Here is a 16,744-nt window from a genome sequence, read left to right as displayed (position 1 = left end):
GATTTTTTTCAATACCATTATAATACCAAATTGAGGTGTTGACAACTGAATAATACCTAATTTTGGTATGATATCAAAATATGGTATGCATAAGTTATTGGTGAGTTATTTGTTCCTCCTCGGGTATTCAGGTCAAACCTGAATTACTTGAATATAGAGTGAATCAATCCCGAAAGACATAAATATAAAGAGAATCAGACCTCAATCACTTGGATATGAAGTCAATCAAACTTGAACTACTTGTATATGAAGAGATTCTGAGTTGAATAATTTGAATTTGATGAATATGAGTCCTGACTCGAGTGACATGCAGTAAGTCATACCAGAATCACTAGAATATGAATCAGATCTGATACACTTGAATATACAATTGATCAGACCTGGATCTCTTTAATTTAACATGATTCCGTCCCTAATCACTTCAACTTTCAAATGCCAAAGGCTTTCTGAACAGCATTCTGGGGATTCTATCTTATCAAATTCATAATGTTTAGGTACAGTCATCCCTCCAGACCCAGTGTAAACTGTTTCCTGGGTGCCCTTGACTTTCCGAACACCTTTGATGAAGACTCAAACTTTATATCTCATCTGGCTCAAAAGATAGAATTTGTTTAATATATTTAATGAAATATGCGTACTAGTGCAACCTAAAGGCAAAATAAGGAACCAAACGGTTTGCTTTCCGGATATCCTTTACTTTCTGAACAACTTTGCCGAAGACTCGAACTTTCTATCTTTTGTGGATCACAAGCTAGAACTAGTTTGAAATGCTCAATTTTACATGCTTACTAGCGCCGTCCAGCGGCAAAATCGCGAACCAAATTGTTTGATTTCCAGATGTCCTTGACCTTCTGAACAATATATTTTACGTCAAACTTAGTATTGTGTACCTTAACAGTGAGATAAATTACCACCTAGTACGATCAGCAGCCCAAGAAGAATTCCATCACGTGCAGCAGAACGCTAGGATTGTCGCGATCACAGTTAGCAATCTTATATGAGCAGACTGAATTGTAAGTTATAAGAAAATATTCCCACTGTCGCGATTCTAAGTATTGCCACTATTATAGTTTTGAAGCACTTCCCAATAAAGCTCTCAAATCTCAGTTCCGTGCTCTTACTCGATCCGACAGAGATAGTGGCATAAGGTAAGGATCTGGGAGTCACTTCATGATATTCACGCCTAAAAAGATTCGCGATATTTTATTTTATTTTATTTTATTTTATTTATTTGATTAATTCATCTGACAGTTGTCTACATGAATATACTTAATAGTTATTGTAGTATCCTTGAACTAGTCACCCTCCGTTTAAAGCATCCAGTAGTCTCTCCGAAGTCAAACAGCTCTTCAACTAAAGAAAAGGTTCGCAAACATGCGGTCAGTGGTTCGTTACAGCCATAAGAAGTGCGGTGAAATCTTGTTGTCAACATAGTTGAAGACCTCAATTGCCTGCCCATTGTACGGAAGTTGACACGAGTTAGAAGCGCAGGTGCATCGATCTCTCCATTCAGCATTCAATTCAATAATCGCATTATACGCCGCACAAGTGTTTGTCGCCCACCCCCGTAGGAGCAAGTGACTCGATAAAAGAATCAAACACTACTCACTTCTCGATTAAATTAACATATGTATATGTCTTAGAAATCATTTGCCAATTGCATATTTTGTAACAGACGCTTCAATTAAGTTTCACCAAGCGTTTTTCAAATGTTCAGTAAGATGTGTCATTGAAAAATAGACAAAGTTTCGAATACCTCAAAAGCAGTTTATAGCCATCTCGTTATTTATCATCATGCCAAACATATGTAGTTACTGGAGATTCTTTGTAGAAATCTCATATAGAATTGTTTCCCTGCAGAGTTACAGCCGCACTTAGAACAGGGGATCAACCAGAGACAAATATCAACTCCCTTCAGTTTCCCCTACTGATCTTATTGACGCCTACACTGAAAACAATCGATAGCAATAGAAAGTACCTAATGAAAAACGGAATATTTGTGATATCCACTAAGGCAAAGAAAAATATTCAAAATCTATAATTTATTTCCATAATTTATTTAACGTACCTGTTTACAGTAAAATTTGATGTAAATTCCAATGTATATAATACATCAAAGAAGATACAAATACGGGAGTTTTTTTTTTACTTATCGACATTTTTTTTTGCAAATAATTCTCACCACAGCGGTGCAATGCAGGGTGTATAATTTGATACAATAAACAACATTTTCTGTTCGATTACGGCTGTCGGGTTAACACATATCCGTTATAGTATTAAACGGCTAGACTTGCTTGGCCTTGCAATTTTGTATTATGTAGCACTCCTTAGGTTAACCTTCTATACACACTACCCAAACTATTCAGAAAAACTTACAACAGTCCTCAGAAAGTTGCCTTGATTGATGCTGAGTTTGCTCATTCGTCACAAACACTGCATCAATTAGAGCAAGTTTCCTGGGTGATGGCGGAGTTGATCAGTCAGTCTGGAGGGATTGTTAGGAAGGCTACCTCCACAATATGCTTCGGGCGATGCATATGTTACAATATGCTTCGGGCAATGCATATGTTGCAACACAGATAACAAGCTCTTTGTGTTTACTAATTGCTCACGGCCAATCTCAGCTTACAATTAAAACAAGTACAATAGAAGCCGTTCGATTCCACAGTTTTGTAAGAGATTTAAATAGGTGATGGAACAAAATATAATAACATTTTTAAGATAACAATTTAAATCATTCGCTTATAATCTAACAAAACTAAATCCTAAAAGCACTTTTCTTCGATTGGAGTGCGTGGGAGATGACAAGTTAACAATTTCAGATTTTCTGGTCGTTAGTGTGGTTCGAAAAAAGGAAAGGATTTTGACAGACAAAGGGAAGCGCCAGAAGAGAGTTCAATATGATTAACCCGTGATCTCGACAAAACGGTTAAAATTCTATCGATTTCTATTTATGTTCAACCCAGCACCATAAATATTAGCCTAAGCATAACAGTGTAGTGTAGGAGGAAGTTTGGTTTGGTTTGTTAGAAGGATGTATGTACACGAGAAGTAAGTGGTTTTCTTAGGGCAGGGAGGAACTGTACAAGAGCCAAGAACTGGGGATAGCAGATCTTATTCCATATAGTGGCTATTAGTAGATGATTTGTGCAGAAAAAAGTCGCTTTCTTATTTGGTTTCAGAATCGATGGATCGTGCATCATTGACGAGAAATGTTTGCAAGTGTGAAATGTATAGACTGTAAATAGAGTTTACTCTACAAAGTAAGGCACCAATGATATTTTTTTGTATAAAGTTTGAATTGTACTAAATTTATCCGATAATGCAAGGAAGCCTGCTGTTTGATGTGTTGTGCAAATGTATAAGATCTAGTTTTGTTCCATTACATAAACATGCTTATCATATATGTGAAAAACAGTTTTAAATATCTTTCTGCTCGGATTTGGCGTTTCGTGTTTATTATGTTTATCGATTTGGTGGAATTCGTTCAAGCACTGCAATCGCTTCTCCTTTCTGATGCCGGTTGTGTTAAATGTTTGCCTCAACAATCCAAACATGCACACAGTCGTTTGTTAGTACGTTTAGTCCCCACATGGCAGATTGGTTTTGAACTTTTGCATGGTAGTGGCCGATGTATGATAGGCTCAAGATGGAGAATCACATAAGGTAGCTTATGGTGTTATCGGCTATTACATAGGTAGGAGATGGGCTAGCCTGCGACTATATGTACTGAACGTCGTTAGTCACTTGTCCTACTTTGTTAGTGTTCATCTAGAATCAAAAGGGGAAAAATCAAGCACAAACAAGGATAGTTTTGGTTAGTGGGGGATGCGATCGGGAGACACAGTACAAAAAGTTGCTAGACGAAGTTTTGAGATTTGAAATTTTTAACACTAGATTTAAAAATCGTAAGATTCCTCGTCACCTTTTCTTACTTTGAAGAACAGACGATAGACAGCACCGGCCAGGATACCTCCGACGATCGGACCAACCCAGTAGACCTGAAAGAACATAAAATAATTATTTGAATAAACTTGGAAAAATGTGCTATAAATTGATTTGAGCTCAAATTATTCAGTTTGAGTTTATTGTAAAAATTGATGGATGAAACATTTATTTTTTTATTTTTGGCCTATATATTTAAAAACACGGATAAAAATCTGATCCCCAAATCATGATTTACAAATCATGAAATTCATACCAGGGTCACAAATAATGGTTCCTTGAGTTATAATCATAATTCTTCATAAGCGTAACATCCAGTGTGAAAACACTAAGCGGTGCACTTTGCTTCAGCTCATTCGTATCGATCACGCTTAATTCAAGAATACGCAGTGGTTGGGTGGTAGGGTACGTGGCTACCAATCGGAAGGTTTTTGGCTCGAATCTCAGTGAATGCTATTTTTTTTATTTTTTCGATCATAAACGGATGCGCGACTCAGCATTTTTGGCATTTGAATCATGATTCCGAGCAATCAGAACAAAAACCTAACGCGTGTGTTGCGTTACGGCAATCTGACTCGTGATATCATAAGTCCAAATCATGGTGTATTTTCATAAACTGAAAAAACTCTGGAATCATGTTATCATTACTACTACAAAACTAGTTTTATCGCCTTAACCGGTGAAATATGTAATCTGAATATGTTATTTGGCGCTTTCGTTGTTTTTGAAGGGGGTTTTCACATATTACGTAACTTTTTTTAAATCAGGTTTTTTTTTATTAGAAAAGCAATCAAATTTGGCTAAAAAGTACAAATTTTGTTTGTATTTTACCGAATTAGATAAAAATATGTATGAAGAGTGGTTAAATATATTTTAAATCAACTTCGTATGAAAAATATCGTCAAAATGTATGAAAATATTGAATTATTCAAATAGCTCTAACTTGAAAATCAGCAAATTTCTGCAAAAAATTTGAACGTTTTTTGTAAGATGTAATGATGCTTTTTGATCTGCAATATTCGAAATGGCGGCGACATGACGCGACAAGAGTTGTTTCAAAATTATTAAAAATACTTAAGTTGTTCAAAATTATTAAAATTACTAAAGCGTTATATTGAATAGTTTTAAAGCTTTTACAAAATATGTTTTTCCATCCTCATGCTCGATAAACGTGTTGAACCATAAGCTTTCAGACAGTGCGTAACTTCGGGGAAATATTTCATTCCTTAAATATGAGTTTTGAATTCTATTTTATTGGCACATTTTTCAATTTTTTGACTTCAGCTAATTTGACGTTATAAAAGTCCAAGAAATTTAAATTTTAGATCTATTTCAATTAAGAATCATAACAATACATGAGGTATACTTTAAAATGATAAAAACCATAAAAATCTCAAAAAAAGTTTTGGCCGCCCCTTTATATGTGCCGTGTAGAATATGCTTGAAGGATGCTTTCATAAAACTTAAACTATAAGAAAAACATTTGCTGTGACTTAACATTTTCATGTTGTATCCGTTTCGAAGTATATAGTATTCAGTAATGAATTAAGTTTCGTTTGAGTAGCAAATTATCACAATTATTTGGCAATACATGTGTAATTATTAAAAGCAAAACGAGTAGATGTTTTTCAAAACATGAAGTAGGTATAGCACAATTGACGACCTTCAGAATAATTTCAATTGTACATTTATAATGTTTAATCATTGCATGACTTTATTATTATGAACATTTCGGTGAAAGCGAAACCTATACTCAGAGTGAAAGGGAGTAACGAAAGTAATGAAATGACAAGATGGATAGAAACTCAAGCGACCGACGAGAGAAATTAATAGAAGTTAAAAGTTTGTTTCAACAGAAGACGGATTTGTTTCTTGTCCTGCCGAAAGATTAAATAGAAATGGTCCACGATACTAATCTCTAATTCACTGTTGAACGAGAACATGAAAATCGATTGCCATTCCTCGACATGGTGATCATTGGAAACCAAAATGGAACAATATCCAGGAATTACTATAGGGAATCGACAAAAAAGATTTTTCAAAAATTATAACAAGCATTCCTGAAAAATTGAAGGTATTTGTCAACTATATACTGAGAGTAATCTGTGATGAAACTCCTTAAAAAGGAAATCTTGTAAGATTCTTTCAATTAGTTTATACAATGAATATTGGAATAATTTTCTATCAGAACCTTTGATAAAATCCTGATGACAACCCTGTGTCATTAAGCATCGCGCGTTAATCGAGTGTAGAAGGAGCTGACTGAATGAAGCTCAAAAGTAAATGGAATGAAAAGAAATGAATAAAGCTCATTCAAGTTTTTTGCCTCGATCTGTAAAGACGTTTTTTTCTGTTCTCTCTGCTATTTTACCCTTCCAATAGGTCATGGGCCTGTGAAGAAGTAGCCATTTTGTTTCTGTGCAGAGTGAACACGTCCAGATAAGTTGTGGGTAGAGTTATAACATATACATGGTGTACATATATCTCAGGAGCAATAAATGTACTGACGAGCCTCCAACCAAACCGTGTCTCAGCTCACCGGAATGCTACACGGAAAAATCAGTTTACCTAATTTTTGAGTTGACTTTACCCAAAATTAAGTATATCGATTATTCTCTCAACCCAAAATCTCTCGGTATTCTCTCTCTTCCCCACCAATGTTGTCAAAAACAGAGAAGGCTGCACCTACTCAATGGGGGTAGTTTGGTCCAATAAGCCAAATTTGGGTGAAATGCATTATTCTCAAACTTGGGTTGAATGAACTAAATTTTGCGTTGAATCAAACCAAATTTAAGTAAATTTTTCTTATGGCTTTAAAGGCAAAGTACCTAATGGAGGCCTTGGAAATTTAGGAAAATTTGGGTTATTGGGCTCAACTACGGTTTTGCGTTGAAACAACTCAGATTTGAGTAGATCCGCGTTGCCGTGTAGTGTGCTGCGCTAGCCAAAAGCTCACGACAATTTTAAAAGCGCGCGCTAGGTGATGTGCTCCCGGGGAGTCTCGTCTCATGCGCTGCTCGGCGCTACGGCTCGCCATCGGTATTGTCTGTTTCATTGACAACAAAACGCGCCGCCAACTTTCAAACAGACTGACAAAATCGTCGCCAGCAAACGAATCAAAGTGGGTTATTTGCCGTTATGTTGGTAAGACTGGTGAAACGCCAGATTCTCATCAGCTGATTGGTTGGCGACGATTTTGGCGACGGTTTCACCGGCGACGATTACAAATAATCGCGTTCGATAAGGTGCAAAACTTACAATATCTAAATTGTAAAACAACTGTTTAGTAACGAAGAGCATCTACATATATTTTCGCCTCATTATGCAGATATCTAGATGGTCTACATGCAATGGTCGCGATCCGATAGTTACAATTTTGATCCTCGTTGAACAATTTTGTCATCACTTCAAGTATTGCGCTGACTTTTAAACAGCACATGTGACATAACGCATGAGACAGCATTGAGACACATCTCAAGAAAAATGAGGCTCATCAAAAACGCGCGAAGATCGGTTTAATGCTGACAAAAAGTCAACACGGGCACATCCGGAATACGAATTCCGCGAAAGCAGTGAGGGACAGTTTTGAAAAGCTGCACCAGTAGAAGACGCTTAGTGCATTTGCTCAAGCGAATCTGCGACATGGAGTACCACGAGGGGGGCAACATCGAAGAACACCTGATGGAGTTTGAGCAGGGACGAAAATACTCAATCTACCCTCGCCTACATTGATACTTGCTGGGTGGAATCTTCATTGATATTTATTTGTTTTTATCCTCACCTTGACAGCACAACAAAGATTGGCAAAGCGCTTGCGCAAGATTTTCAGTTTCCTTTTAACCTGCTGCTACTCAACCGCTTTGTGATAATCGGAAACAAAAAATGATATTCATTCTAACTAGCTTGACTTTTTTGCATTCCGCTTCGGGAAATTGTAATTTTTGCACGAGGCACACTAAATACGCGTCAATATAATCGATTACGTGCATCAGATCGTTCATTATCCGTATAGCAGCATATTTTTTAATTAATATGAACCTCATTGATACTCAATTTTCTAAAAATGACACTCTTCTGCTTCTGATTATCAAAAACACCAACGACATACGGGCATCGTTGTTTGTTTTGCCAATCTACTTTTGTGCATCTTCATTGGTACAATCATATTGGTGGTGGTGCGGTTACTTTGATGGTGGCATAAATGTCGGTGAATTGAGTATAGTGAGCATGATTTTTTTCGTCCCTGAGTTTGAGGATTGATTCGAGAAGCTGGCTAATGCTGGAACAAATCTAGACGAAGATCTCCAGCTGGTTTTAGTGATTCGAAGTTTGCCTAGTTCGTTCGATCCCTTGACGACGACGCTAGAGAACTAGAGATGGGCGACTCACTCACGAATCATTCAAAAGAGTCGACTCTCAAAAATGAGTGAACGAATCACGGTTCTTTTCAAAAGAGTCATGATTCACTAGCACTGCAGTTTATGGAAGGTCAGTTCAAAAAAATAACAAGGAAAGCATTTTTAATTACACTTAACATAGTCAAGTACACCAGACATGTATAAGTAATTAAAGTATTTAGTTATATAAAGCGTGATCTTATTCAAAAATTGTCGTATTCTAGGTTCGATTTTTTTTTCAATGAGTCACTGAATCGGTCAAAAGAGTCGATTCACTTTTGTGAGTGAGTCACCTACGATTCGCTCCTGAATTTCGACCATTTTGCCCATCTCTATAGAGAACCGAGCCGATGATGAACTGACGATGCATCTCGTGAAAGGGAAGATCAGTAACGAAGTACAAGCATCGCGATCAGTGTTGCCACATTTTTTTTCCAATTCCCATCTGTGTTTTTGGCTGAAAACAATCTTTTTTATCTTAAGTCAAGCTCCAAAAATCTTGGTAAAAATCAGTGATGCAAAAAATTCAAATTTTTAATGTATTTGATCAAAAAGAACCTTTGCAAACGTATTTCTTGGCGCTGTTCTTGGCATGTCAAAAAATTTTAATTTGAACTTATTCTTCTAGATGTGAAATTAAGATGCATAATTGTTTCTAAAATATTAAAATTGTTAAGTTTTTAGGGAAACTAATAGTATTTCTGATTTAAATCTTCCAAAAGACACGGTTAACTCGTGAAATACCTTGAAACCTTAAAAATCTTTTTATCTAAAAAATCTGTGATCTGTGATCACAGATATCTGTAGGCAAGAACATGACAAAATCTGTGTAATTACAGATAAATCTGTGTATGTGGCATCACTGATCGCGATCCGTCGGTGGTGGATTCGGTTGTTCTCAAAGCGGAAGACAAGAAGAAAAACTTAGTGTGTTTTTTTCTGTGAGAAACCCGGTCATAAGAAAACAAACTGGAACTTGTGGCTGACGCAGAAGCTCGGCGACGGACGGGCACAGCGAATTGAAAAAGTGTCGAAAAAGCTTGCGTCTTCGCGATCGGAAGCATTTACTTTTCTTGCCAGTGAGTGCGTGACGAAAGGTTGTATCGTCAATTCCGATGTTAATGTTAAACCGAGAAGGATGCAGGATTGTGAACGGCGATAGAATTGCTGCTATTGCGCCGTTAAGCATGAGTCTGTCCCATCTTCAATTGGTTGATCGAGCTAGTGCAGTTTCAGATCAGTGCCATACGAAGAACTGCATACACGAGTAGCACATGAAGCTGGGGCTTCGTGATACTCAAGCTATGCTGGATCTGTAGCGGAACGGTTTTGCATCAAGATACGTAACTACTCTGTTCGTTTTTCTTGTAAACCCTGCTTGGAAGGAAAAATGGCAAGGCGGCCATTTCTGAAGAAAGTTAAGCGCAAGTCGAATGCGGTGTTTAATTTGATCCACAGTGACTTGTGTGGGCCGATGAAAACAGCCACACGTGGAGGTCGTCGGTATTTTCTTTCGCTGATCGACGACTGCAGCCGCTATACCACTCTTTACATTCTCGAGAAGAAATCGGATACCGTGGACGCTGTCCGAGATTTCGTGCATCTGATGAAAACGCAGTTTGGTAGACCTCCAAAGATCATCAGATCGGATCAAGGAGGAGAATATCGAAGCGCAGAGTTGGTAGAGTTTCTCAAGCGGGAAGGTATTCAGCAGCAGTTTACGACAGCATACTCGCCACAGCAAAATTGATAAGAAACTATGTGTAAAAATAATTCTGTGATATTTTGTGACAAGTTTGATAATAATTTTGTCTTTTGAAATCAGCTGATTCATAAATTGTGGGTGATTCAAATGCGTGGGGTCACTGTATGATCTTGAAATGCACATCATCTTGCATTCGTAGGTTTCACAGATGGTCTGTTGATACAATATATAATTATGATATTTTTAAAGCCACTTTGTAATTGTTATGAAAAAGGTCATCATTAATAAGCAGCAAAGTGTATTAAAAATGCAATACATGATTTCCCGTAGAAATATTCCTCTCCATCTCATTGGAAATGGGCAAAGGAACGACTAGCCTGTCCAAATTATATGCATGTCCAAGTTATATACGTTACCCTATCATGGGAAAACGATGTCAACTTTGATGTTTTGAACGGTATTTTGAGGTTTCTGTAGAAATTTTGATCTTTCGAAAAAAAATTTGAGAATTCGGTAAGGAATTTGGAATTTATTTAAGAGACCAGGTATTCTTTCTGGCGTTACGTCCCAACTAGTACAGAGCCTATTTTTCAGCTTACGATAATTATGTTGTTTCTTAGGAATTCTTGGATGGGTTTTAGCTAATTATAAAGTAATTCTTAATTTTATGTAAGAATGACTGACTGACTGACATCCCAGATTCTCTGATTTCCTTTGAAATTTTGGAATCCCTATAGTATTTCTGGGTTTCCGATAGGCATTCTAGATTTGTTATAACAATTCTGGGATTCTGGAAGCCATTCTGGGATTCTTTTGGGAATATTGTAAATCCGGTATTTGATCAGGCTATTAATCATTTGAAATTATTCGGGTATCTTCAAGAAGGTATTTCTGTAAACATCTCTGAGATTTCAGTGAGATTCCTACAAACTCTGGTCCGAATCTTTGGAATTCTTGTAAACTTCAGATCCCTTTGATTTCCAGTTCCGTTGGAATTTCAGAGGAAATCTGTAATTATAGTATACACCTTTGAATATCTGAATGTAAAAATGTTAGAGAAAATCTTTAATTCAACCACTATTGTGAGAATTTTTTTTTTCTAAGAATTCCATGGAAACTACCAGGAAACCTACCGAAATAACGAGAATACCACAGAAATACTAAGAATCCCATATCAATCCTCGGAGTTCAACATGCTGTTTTTTTAAATTCACAGCGGTAGCTCAAAATTCTACCGCTATTTCAGCAAATTATCAGTACTCGAATCTTGAATATGTTAGGAACTTTAAAATTCCACAATTGCTGTAATTCCAAGATTCCTTCATATAATACAGATTTCTAGATGAAATTCTCAAAAAAATCCTTGTTGTCAAATCATAATAAAATGCATTTGCTACTAAAAATGCATTTGGTACTAAAAATGCAACATGCACATAAAGGGCTGGTTATTTCAAATTTACACTTCGTGTAAATCGTGTAAAGTTACATAACCTACATGAATATTTTATAATAAATATTTGAACACATAACTTCCCTTTAATGAGCGGAATCTGGTGCACTGATGGTATAATAGAGCTTGATTGTGCGTAAACTTTAGTAATTAACGTCAGATATGTCACTGGCTACGTTTATAGATCTAAAGGTCTTTACTTGAAGGATTTCAATGGTAGCCCGAAAACGTTAAACTTGATTTACTATAATCGTGTGAGCCCGCATAAATGTTAATCTTGTTGATTTATTTTCAAGAGTTTATTGGTTAAGTTTGTTGATCTGATGACCAGGACTCAACAGATTTCTTGGATTACTCGTTGGATCCCTCCAAACTTGATAGAATATGTTTGTTTGAGTCTGCTTGAGTATGAACCTTATTCATAAATCTCCGAAAGATCTCTAGTTAAGCAAAGGCTTTCACTCAACCTAGTTCATTAACGTCAGAAATGTCACCGGTTACCCGAGCAAAGTTGGGTAACAAAATGATATCAAGTTGTGTTATCCAATAACAAGCATTTGATAATATATTGTGTTATCATTTTGGTTGAATAAGCAGGCAACATAACAAACGTGATAACAAAAGTTTATCTGAGGATATCATATAAATATCTCATTCTGTTATCATTTGAAACACATTGATAACAAATTCTGTTATCCAGCCCATTTTTCTCATTGATAACTAATTATGTTATCAATTAGTTATAAATATCGAATTATGATAACAAACATTTGACGTCATTCACCCGTCGGTGGTATCCTCGATCTGACAGCTCAAAATTCGTTGATAACAAGATTCTTCGTATTGATAACAAAAAATATTAAAAAGAAATCATGCTGCACATCTTGTTGTCACTTTGTTATGTGGTTGTTATTCAACTTTGCTTGGGTATGCGTGTAAATTTAAAGTTCTAAATTCAAACGATTACTTGGATAACCCTAGACCAGGCGTTGAACTCAAAACATAATAGATCGTAATTATATCAATGAAAACCCGAATTTAGTACTACAGTTACTTCTCCATAACTCGATATTGAAGGGACCATCGAGTTAGAGAGGTACCGTTTTGATTCATATTACGGACAGCTTAAAATTCAAGACACTCTACTTTGTATGGGAAACATTTCACTCGAAATGTTTCAAATTTTACCGTCCAAGAGTTCTCACTTTCGAGGCTCTTGTTAATGAACATTTTCCATTCATATCTATGAAAATTTGTAATACCCAACTACCTTAGACGTCTCTTAAGTAGTTTGACGATTTCAATTGATGATTTGGCTTTTCTATTTATGATTGCTTTATTTATTTATTTGCGGAAATCGAATCAAAGTGTCCAGAATATGAGGCAAAAGTAAGGAAGCGTCCGGAATAAGAATCATGAAAAGTACACACATTTCTTTTTATTTTAAATTATTCGTGCTGCAGAATTGAAATCTTTACTCACCCTTTGAAAGTTAAGTGTGTTGAAGGCTCTTCAACGCGAAGGAATCATATAGAATGATTTGCTGTTTGATGAGTTATACTTCACTGAGGCGCCTTAAGTGTTCGTAATATGATTCAAAACGGTATCGAGTTACAGAACGCAAAAACCAGTGCAAATTCTATCCAAGGGATCGAGGTAGCCATGAAAACCAACTTTTACTATGGTTCTCTAACTCGATATATGAGACACGGAACATCGAGTAAGGGAGAGTTGACTGTATATCATTTAAATCCACTAGAGTTTGTTTCCTTTGATAGATACGCGTATTTCGAACTCAACTGTAAGGCCATCTTCATGAGAGGGGTTCCAGTAAATTGGTCAGATGAAGTTAAGTATTTAGGGCTCATGCTAGATAAGAATTTAACTTTCAAAAATCACATTGAGGGCATTCAAGCCAAATGTAATAAATATGTTAAATGTCTCTATCCCCTTATTAATAAAAAATCAAAACTTTGTCTTAAGAACAAGCTTTTGATATTCGAACAAATTTTCAGGCCAGCCATATTGTATGCTGCACCAATATGGACTAGCTGTTATAATACCATGAAGAAAGCTCTGCAGAGAATTCAAAATAAAATATTGAAAATGATTCTGAAGCTTTCTCCAATGAGTACCAATGAGTTACATAGAATATCCAATGTTGAAACATTGGAACAAATGTCAAATATAATAATTAATAATTTCAGGACAAAATCATCGTTACAATCTTGTATTGCCACAATTAATGCGTTATATATTTAGGTTAAGGTTATTCAAAGCGTTTTTTTCTCTTATAAGCAGGTGAAATCAACTCACCTGTAAAAAATCTGAACTGCTACGGCAAATGAACTGTAATATGTTGTTAACAAAATGTTAATAAAATCTTAGATTTGTTTTACCAAATTAGGATGATAGTGTTGTCTAATAATACAGAACACATAGATATAAGAAATGAATGTAATGTTTGAAATGATACTAATAAAAAAATTAAAAAAATCTAGTGCACGACACTGAAGAAGGCCTTACAGTTGAAGTCGAAACTCTAGAGGAATTACATGGTATAAAACTACATTCCAGTTTTTTTATAGGAATTTATTAAGATCATAAGGCAATCTGACGTTTAATCACCCTTCTTTTTCCTGCTTACGTACGCATATAGATTGTTTTCACACGGAAACCGTTTCCGTATGAAAATAACAAACAGAAAATCCCATTTGATCTTGTTGCTGGAAAGAGAAGGGTGCGAGAGCCTTACAGCTGTTTGATGTGTAAGTGTAAGATACAGTTTTGAGTGATTGATAATAGATAATTTGAAATTGCAATGTTGGAAATACCAAAATATGATTTCTTATTAATTCTGAGAAACTCTAATACTTACCCACTGATCAGTCCAGTTACCCATAACGACGGCTGGTCCGAAAGAGCGAGCTGGATTCATGCTAGCGCCGGTATATTTAATCTGCAAAAGGTGGATTCTCCCGTCATTAAGTCATCAAATCGTTCCCCTGGTGCATTTTTTTAATAGCTGAAAGCTACTTACCGCGCTCAAATGACCGGCAGTGATGGACAGCCCGATGGCCAACGGAGCAGATCCTTTGATGTCCGAGCGACGATTGTCACAAACGCCATGGACGACAAACACCAGAATGAAGGTGATAAGAGCCTCAATCATCACGCCCTGGCCGGCGGTAAGTCGTGGGTCGATGCCAGTAACTCCCAGTCCTCCGATGACATCCGATGGAGTGGCCGCCTGCAAACGAACAAAGGATACAACGTCAACACCCGGAGGATAATTTGATATTTGCATGTTGCGTGCACTGGAAGATAATCGGTAATTGTTCGAGTGTGGAAAGGTGATGTCGTCGGTAGCATAGCATCGGGTACCAATCGTAATACTGCAAGTGGAGGCTATTAAAAGCCGTTTTATGGCCCATTGGGTTGAAGCTGTTGTCATTTTGCAAAAAAAAAAAAAAAGATAAACCCTATGTATAGTAAAAAAAGTATACGATTCACCATCGAATGACAAACAAATCGCTGCGGAACGGTTATAAATGTTATTACTTGCAAATACCTATTTTACTACTCTTTGGCTTGCGAACAAAATTGAGTTGCAATCTGATGCAATAAACTTGAACAATTTGAAATAATAAAACAAATGAAGATTATAGTGTAATGATTAACCAAGCGATCGAATAGTTTACGCTTAACAGTTATGTTCACAATGTTCTTCAACATAGGTTCCCAAACTTTTTTAATGTTCAACTCAACAAGTAAACGAGCATGATGTTCGCGACTCATCCGTGAAAAACTATAAGAAAAGGGTTAAGAATAAGGTCGTGAAAAGCTGTAATATACTCTGGTATTTGGCTTGTATCTATGAAAACCCTAGATTTCCATCCAATTGTACAAAATATAAAAAAAGATTGCTGCTCCAGCTCTATTCAATCAAGCCTCTAATTGATTTTGCGAAATTTCATGATTATGATAGGAGATTTTTATGATTCCGAAATTAACTCCAGTATGAACAAGTTTTTTTTTACAGAATTCAAAGAACCGTAATACGGGGTCAAACGAAAAAAAAGATTCTTTTCAGTGCTACAAAAACAGTAATTTTCAGTACTATTTTTCTACTAATGATCCCTTTATGATCCTTGTTTGGAACCGTGCCTTCGATTTTTCGTTGGACCCGTTAGTGAAAACTGGACACCGTTTTGGAAAAAAGAAACTTCTTAGAAGGTCTTTTCTTCTTCCGTTTATTCACAAAATATGGTTGCAACCACGAACAAAAGGAAGAGTGAACCTCTGAATTCACAACTTCGTTCCAAAAGAGCGGGATAAAAAAACTGCCACTAAACGTAGCAATAATGGAGGACTCCGGAATGCGGGTGAAATAGTTAATGTTGATAATTGTATCGAAATGTGCAATCAGTTCGATGTATTGGAAGTAGAATAGTGTCTGACCCTCAGAAACTAGTCGTGTAAAGTAGGAAGTGTTCGACCCCTCACTGAAGTTTTGTTTGTGCGATCACAACAGTGTTTTTGTTACGCTCTGTAGGCAGCTTATGTTTATATGCGTTTAAGTTCTTAAATATATTATTGTTAAAGTATTACGGTATCACTTCCTCTTCTTTTGTACGCGAAAGTCCCGTTGCGTTGAGTGAGAGGACGGGTGTTCCACTGGTAGAATCTGTTTTGTTTGCTCTGTTCCAACACGATGCTCTAGACAAATTTTCCGAACGCCAAATCGAAGCAGCCTCTAGCCCAGGCTCTTTTATTCTAGTGAGGAAATAAAGAGCGTCGCCTATCATGGTGAGTTGTTCCGAATTTGGATAATTTAGACAGAAGATCTTGAACTCCAGTGGGGGGAATCAAGGCTTCCTTCCAAGTTGCAAAGAATGGGAGCTGTCGCGTTTTGCCGGAAACTTTTAAAGATCGCGAACTTTTTCTCAAACATCTTGAAGAGAAGAAGCACATTTTTTTTACTTATGACGACAAAACTGAACGTTTATTCAAAGTCGTCTTGAAAGGTCTCTCAAGTGACTATAAGTCACCTAAAGAGATCAAAAATGGATTAAATGATTTACTTGGATTTACTTTACATTATGAAAAGGGAACCCAATCTGGCATTGTTCGGAAAGGGCTTTCTCAAGAATATTATTTAGTTCACTTTAACAAAAAAGATCTAAATAATATTAAAGCTTTAGAGAAAAGCTAGACTTATGTTCGATATCCCTGTGACATGGGAAT

The 16,744-nt window shown here is 36.3% G+C and overlaps 1 protein-coding gene across 2 annotated transcripts in view; it reads right to left on the bottom strand.

The window, feature by feature from the left end:
* Positions 1 to 2,036: 2,036 nt before the first annotated feature.
* Positions 2,037 to 16,744, bottom strand: part of LOC5578360 (aquaporin AQPAe.a) — a 65,518-nt gene continuing 50,810 nt past the window's right edge. Inside the window, exons 2-5 of one of the 2 annotated variants that reach the window (XM_021844839.1) lie at positions 14,538 to 14,747; positions 14,376 to 14,456; positions 3,926 to 4,001; positions 2,037 to 3,771 (exon numbers count right to left, since the gene is read on the bottom strand). In XM_021844839.1, the coding sequence (XP_021700531.1) occupies positions 3,761 to 3,771; positions 3,926 to 4,001; positions 14,376 to 14,456; positions 14,538 to 14,747 (378 nt within the window). In that variant the 3' untranslated portion in view covers positions 2,037 to 3,760. The remainder of the gene's footprint in view (positions 3,772 to 3,925; positions 4,002 to 14,375; positions 14,457 to 14,537; positions 14,748 to 16,744) is intronic. The other variant, XM_021844838.1, reaches the window with a different exon arrangement.

Source organism: Aedes aegypti, chromosome 2 (assembly GCF_002204515.2).
Source record: "Aedes aegypti strain LVP_AGWG chromosome 2, AaegL5.0 Primary Assembly, whole genome shotgun sequence".
NCBI classification, from domain to species: Eukaryota; Metazoa; Arthropoda; class Insecta; order Diptera; family Culicidae; genus Aedes; species Aedes aegypti.
Note: the sequence above shows the minus strand (reverse complement) of the source record. Positions and strands in the feature narration are given on the sequence as shown.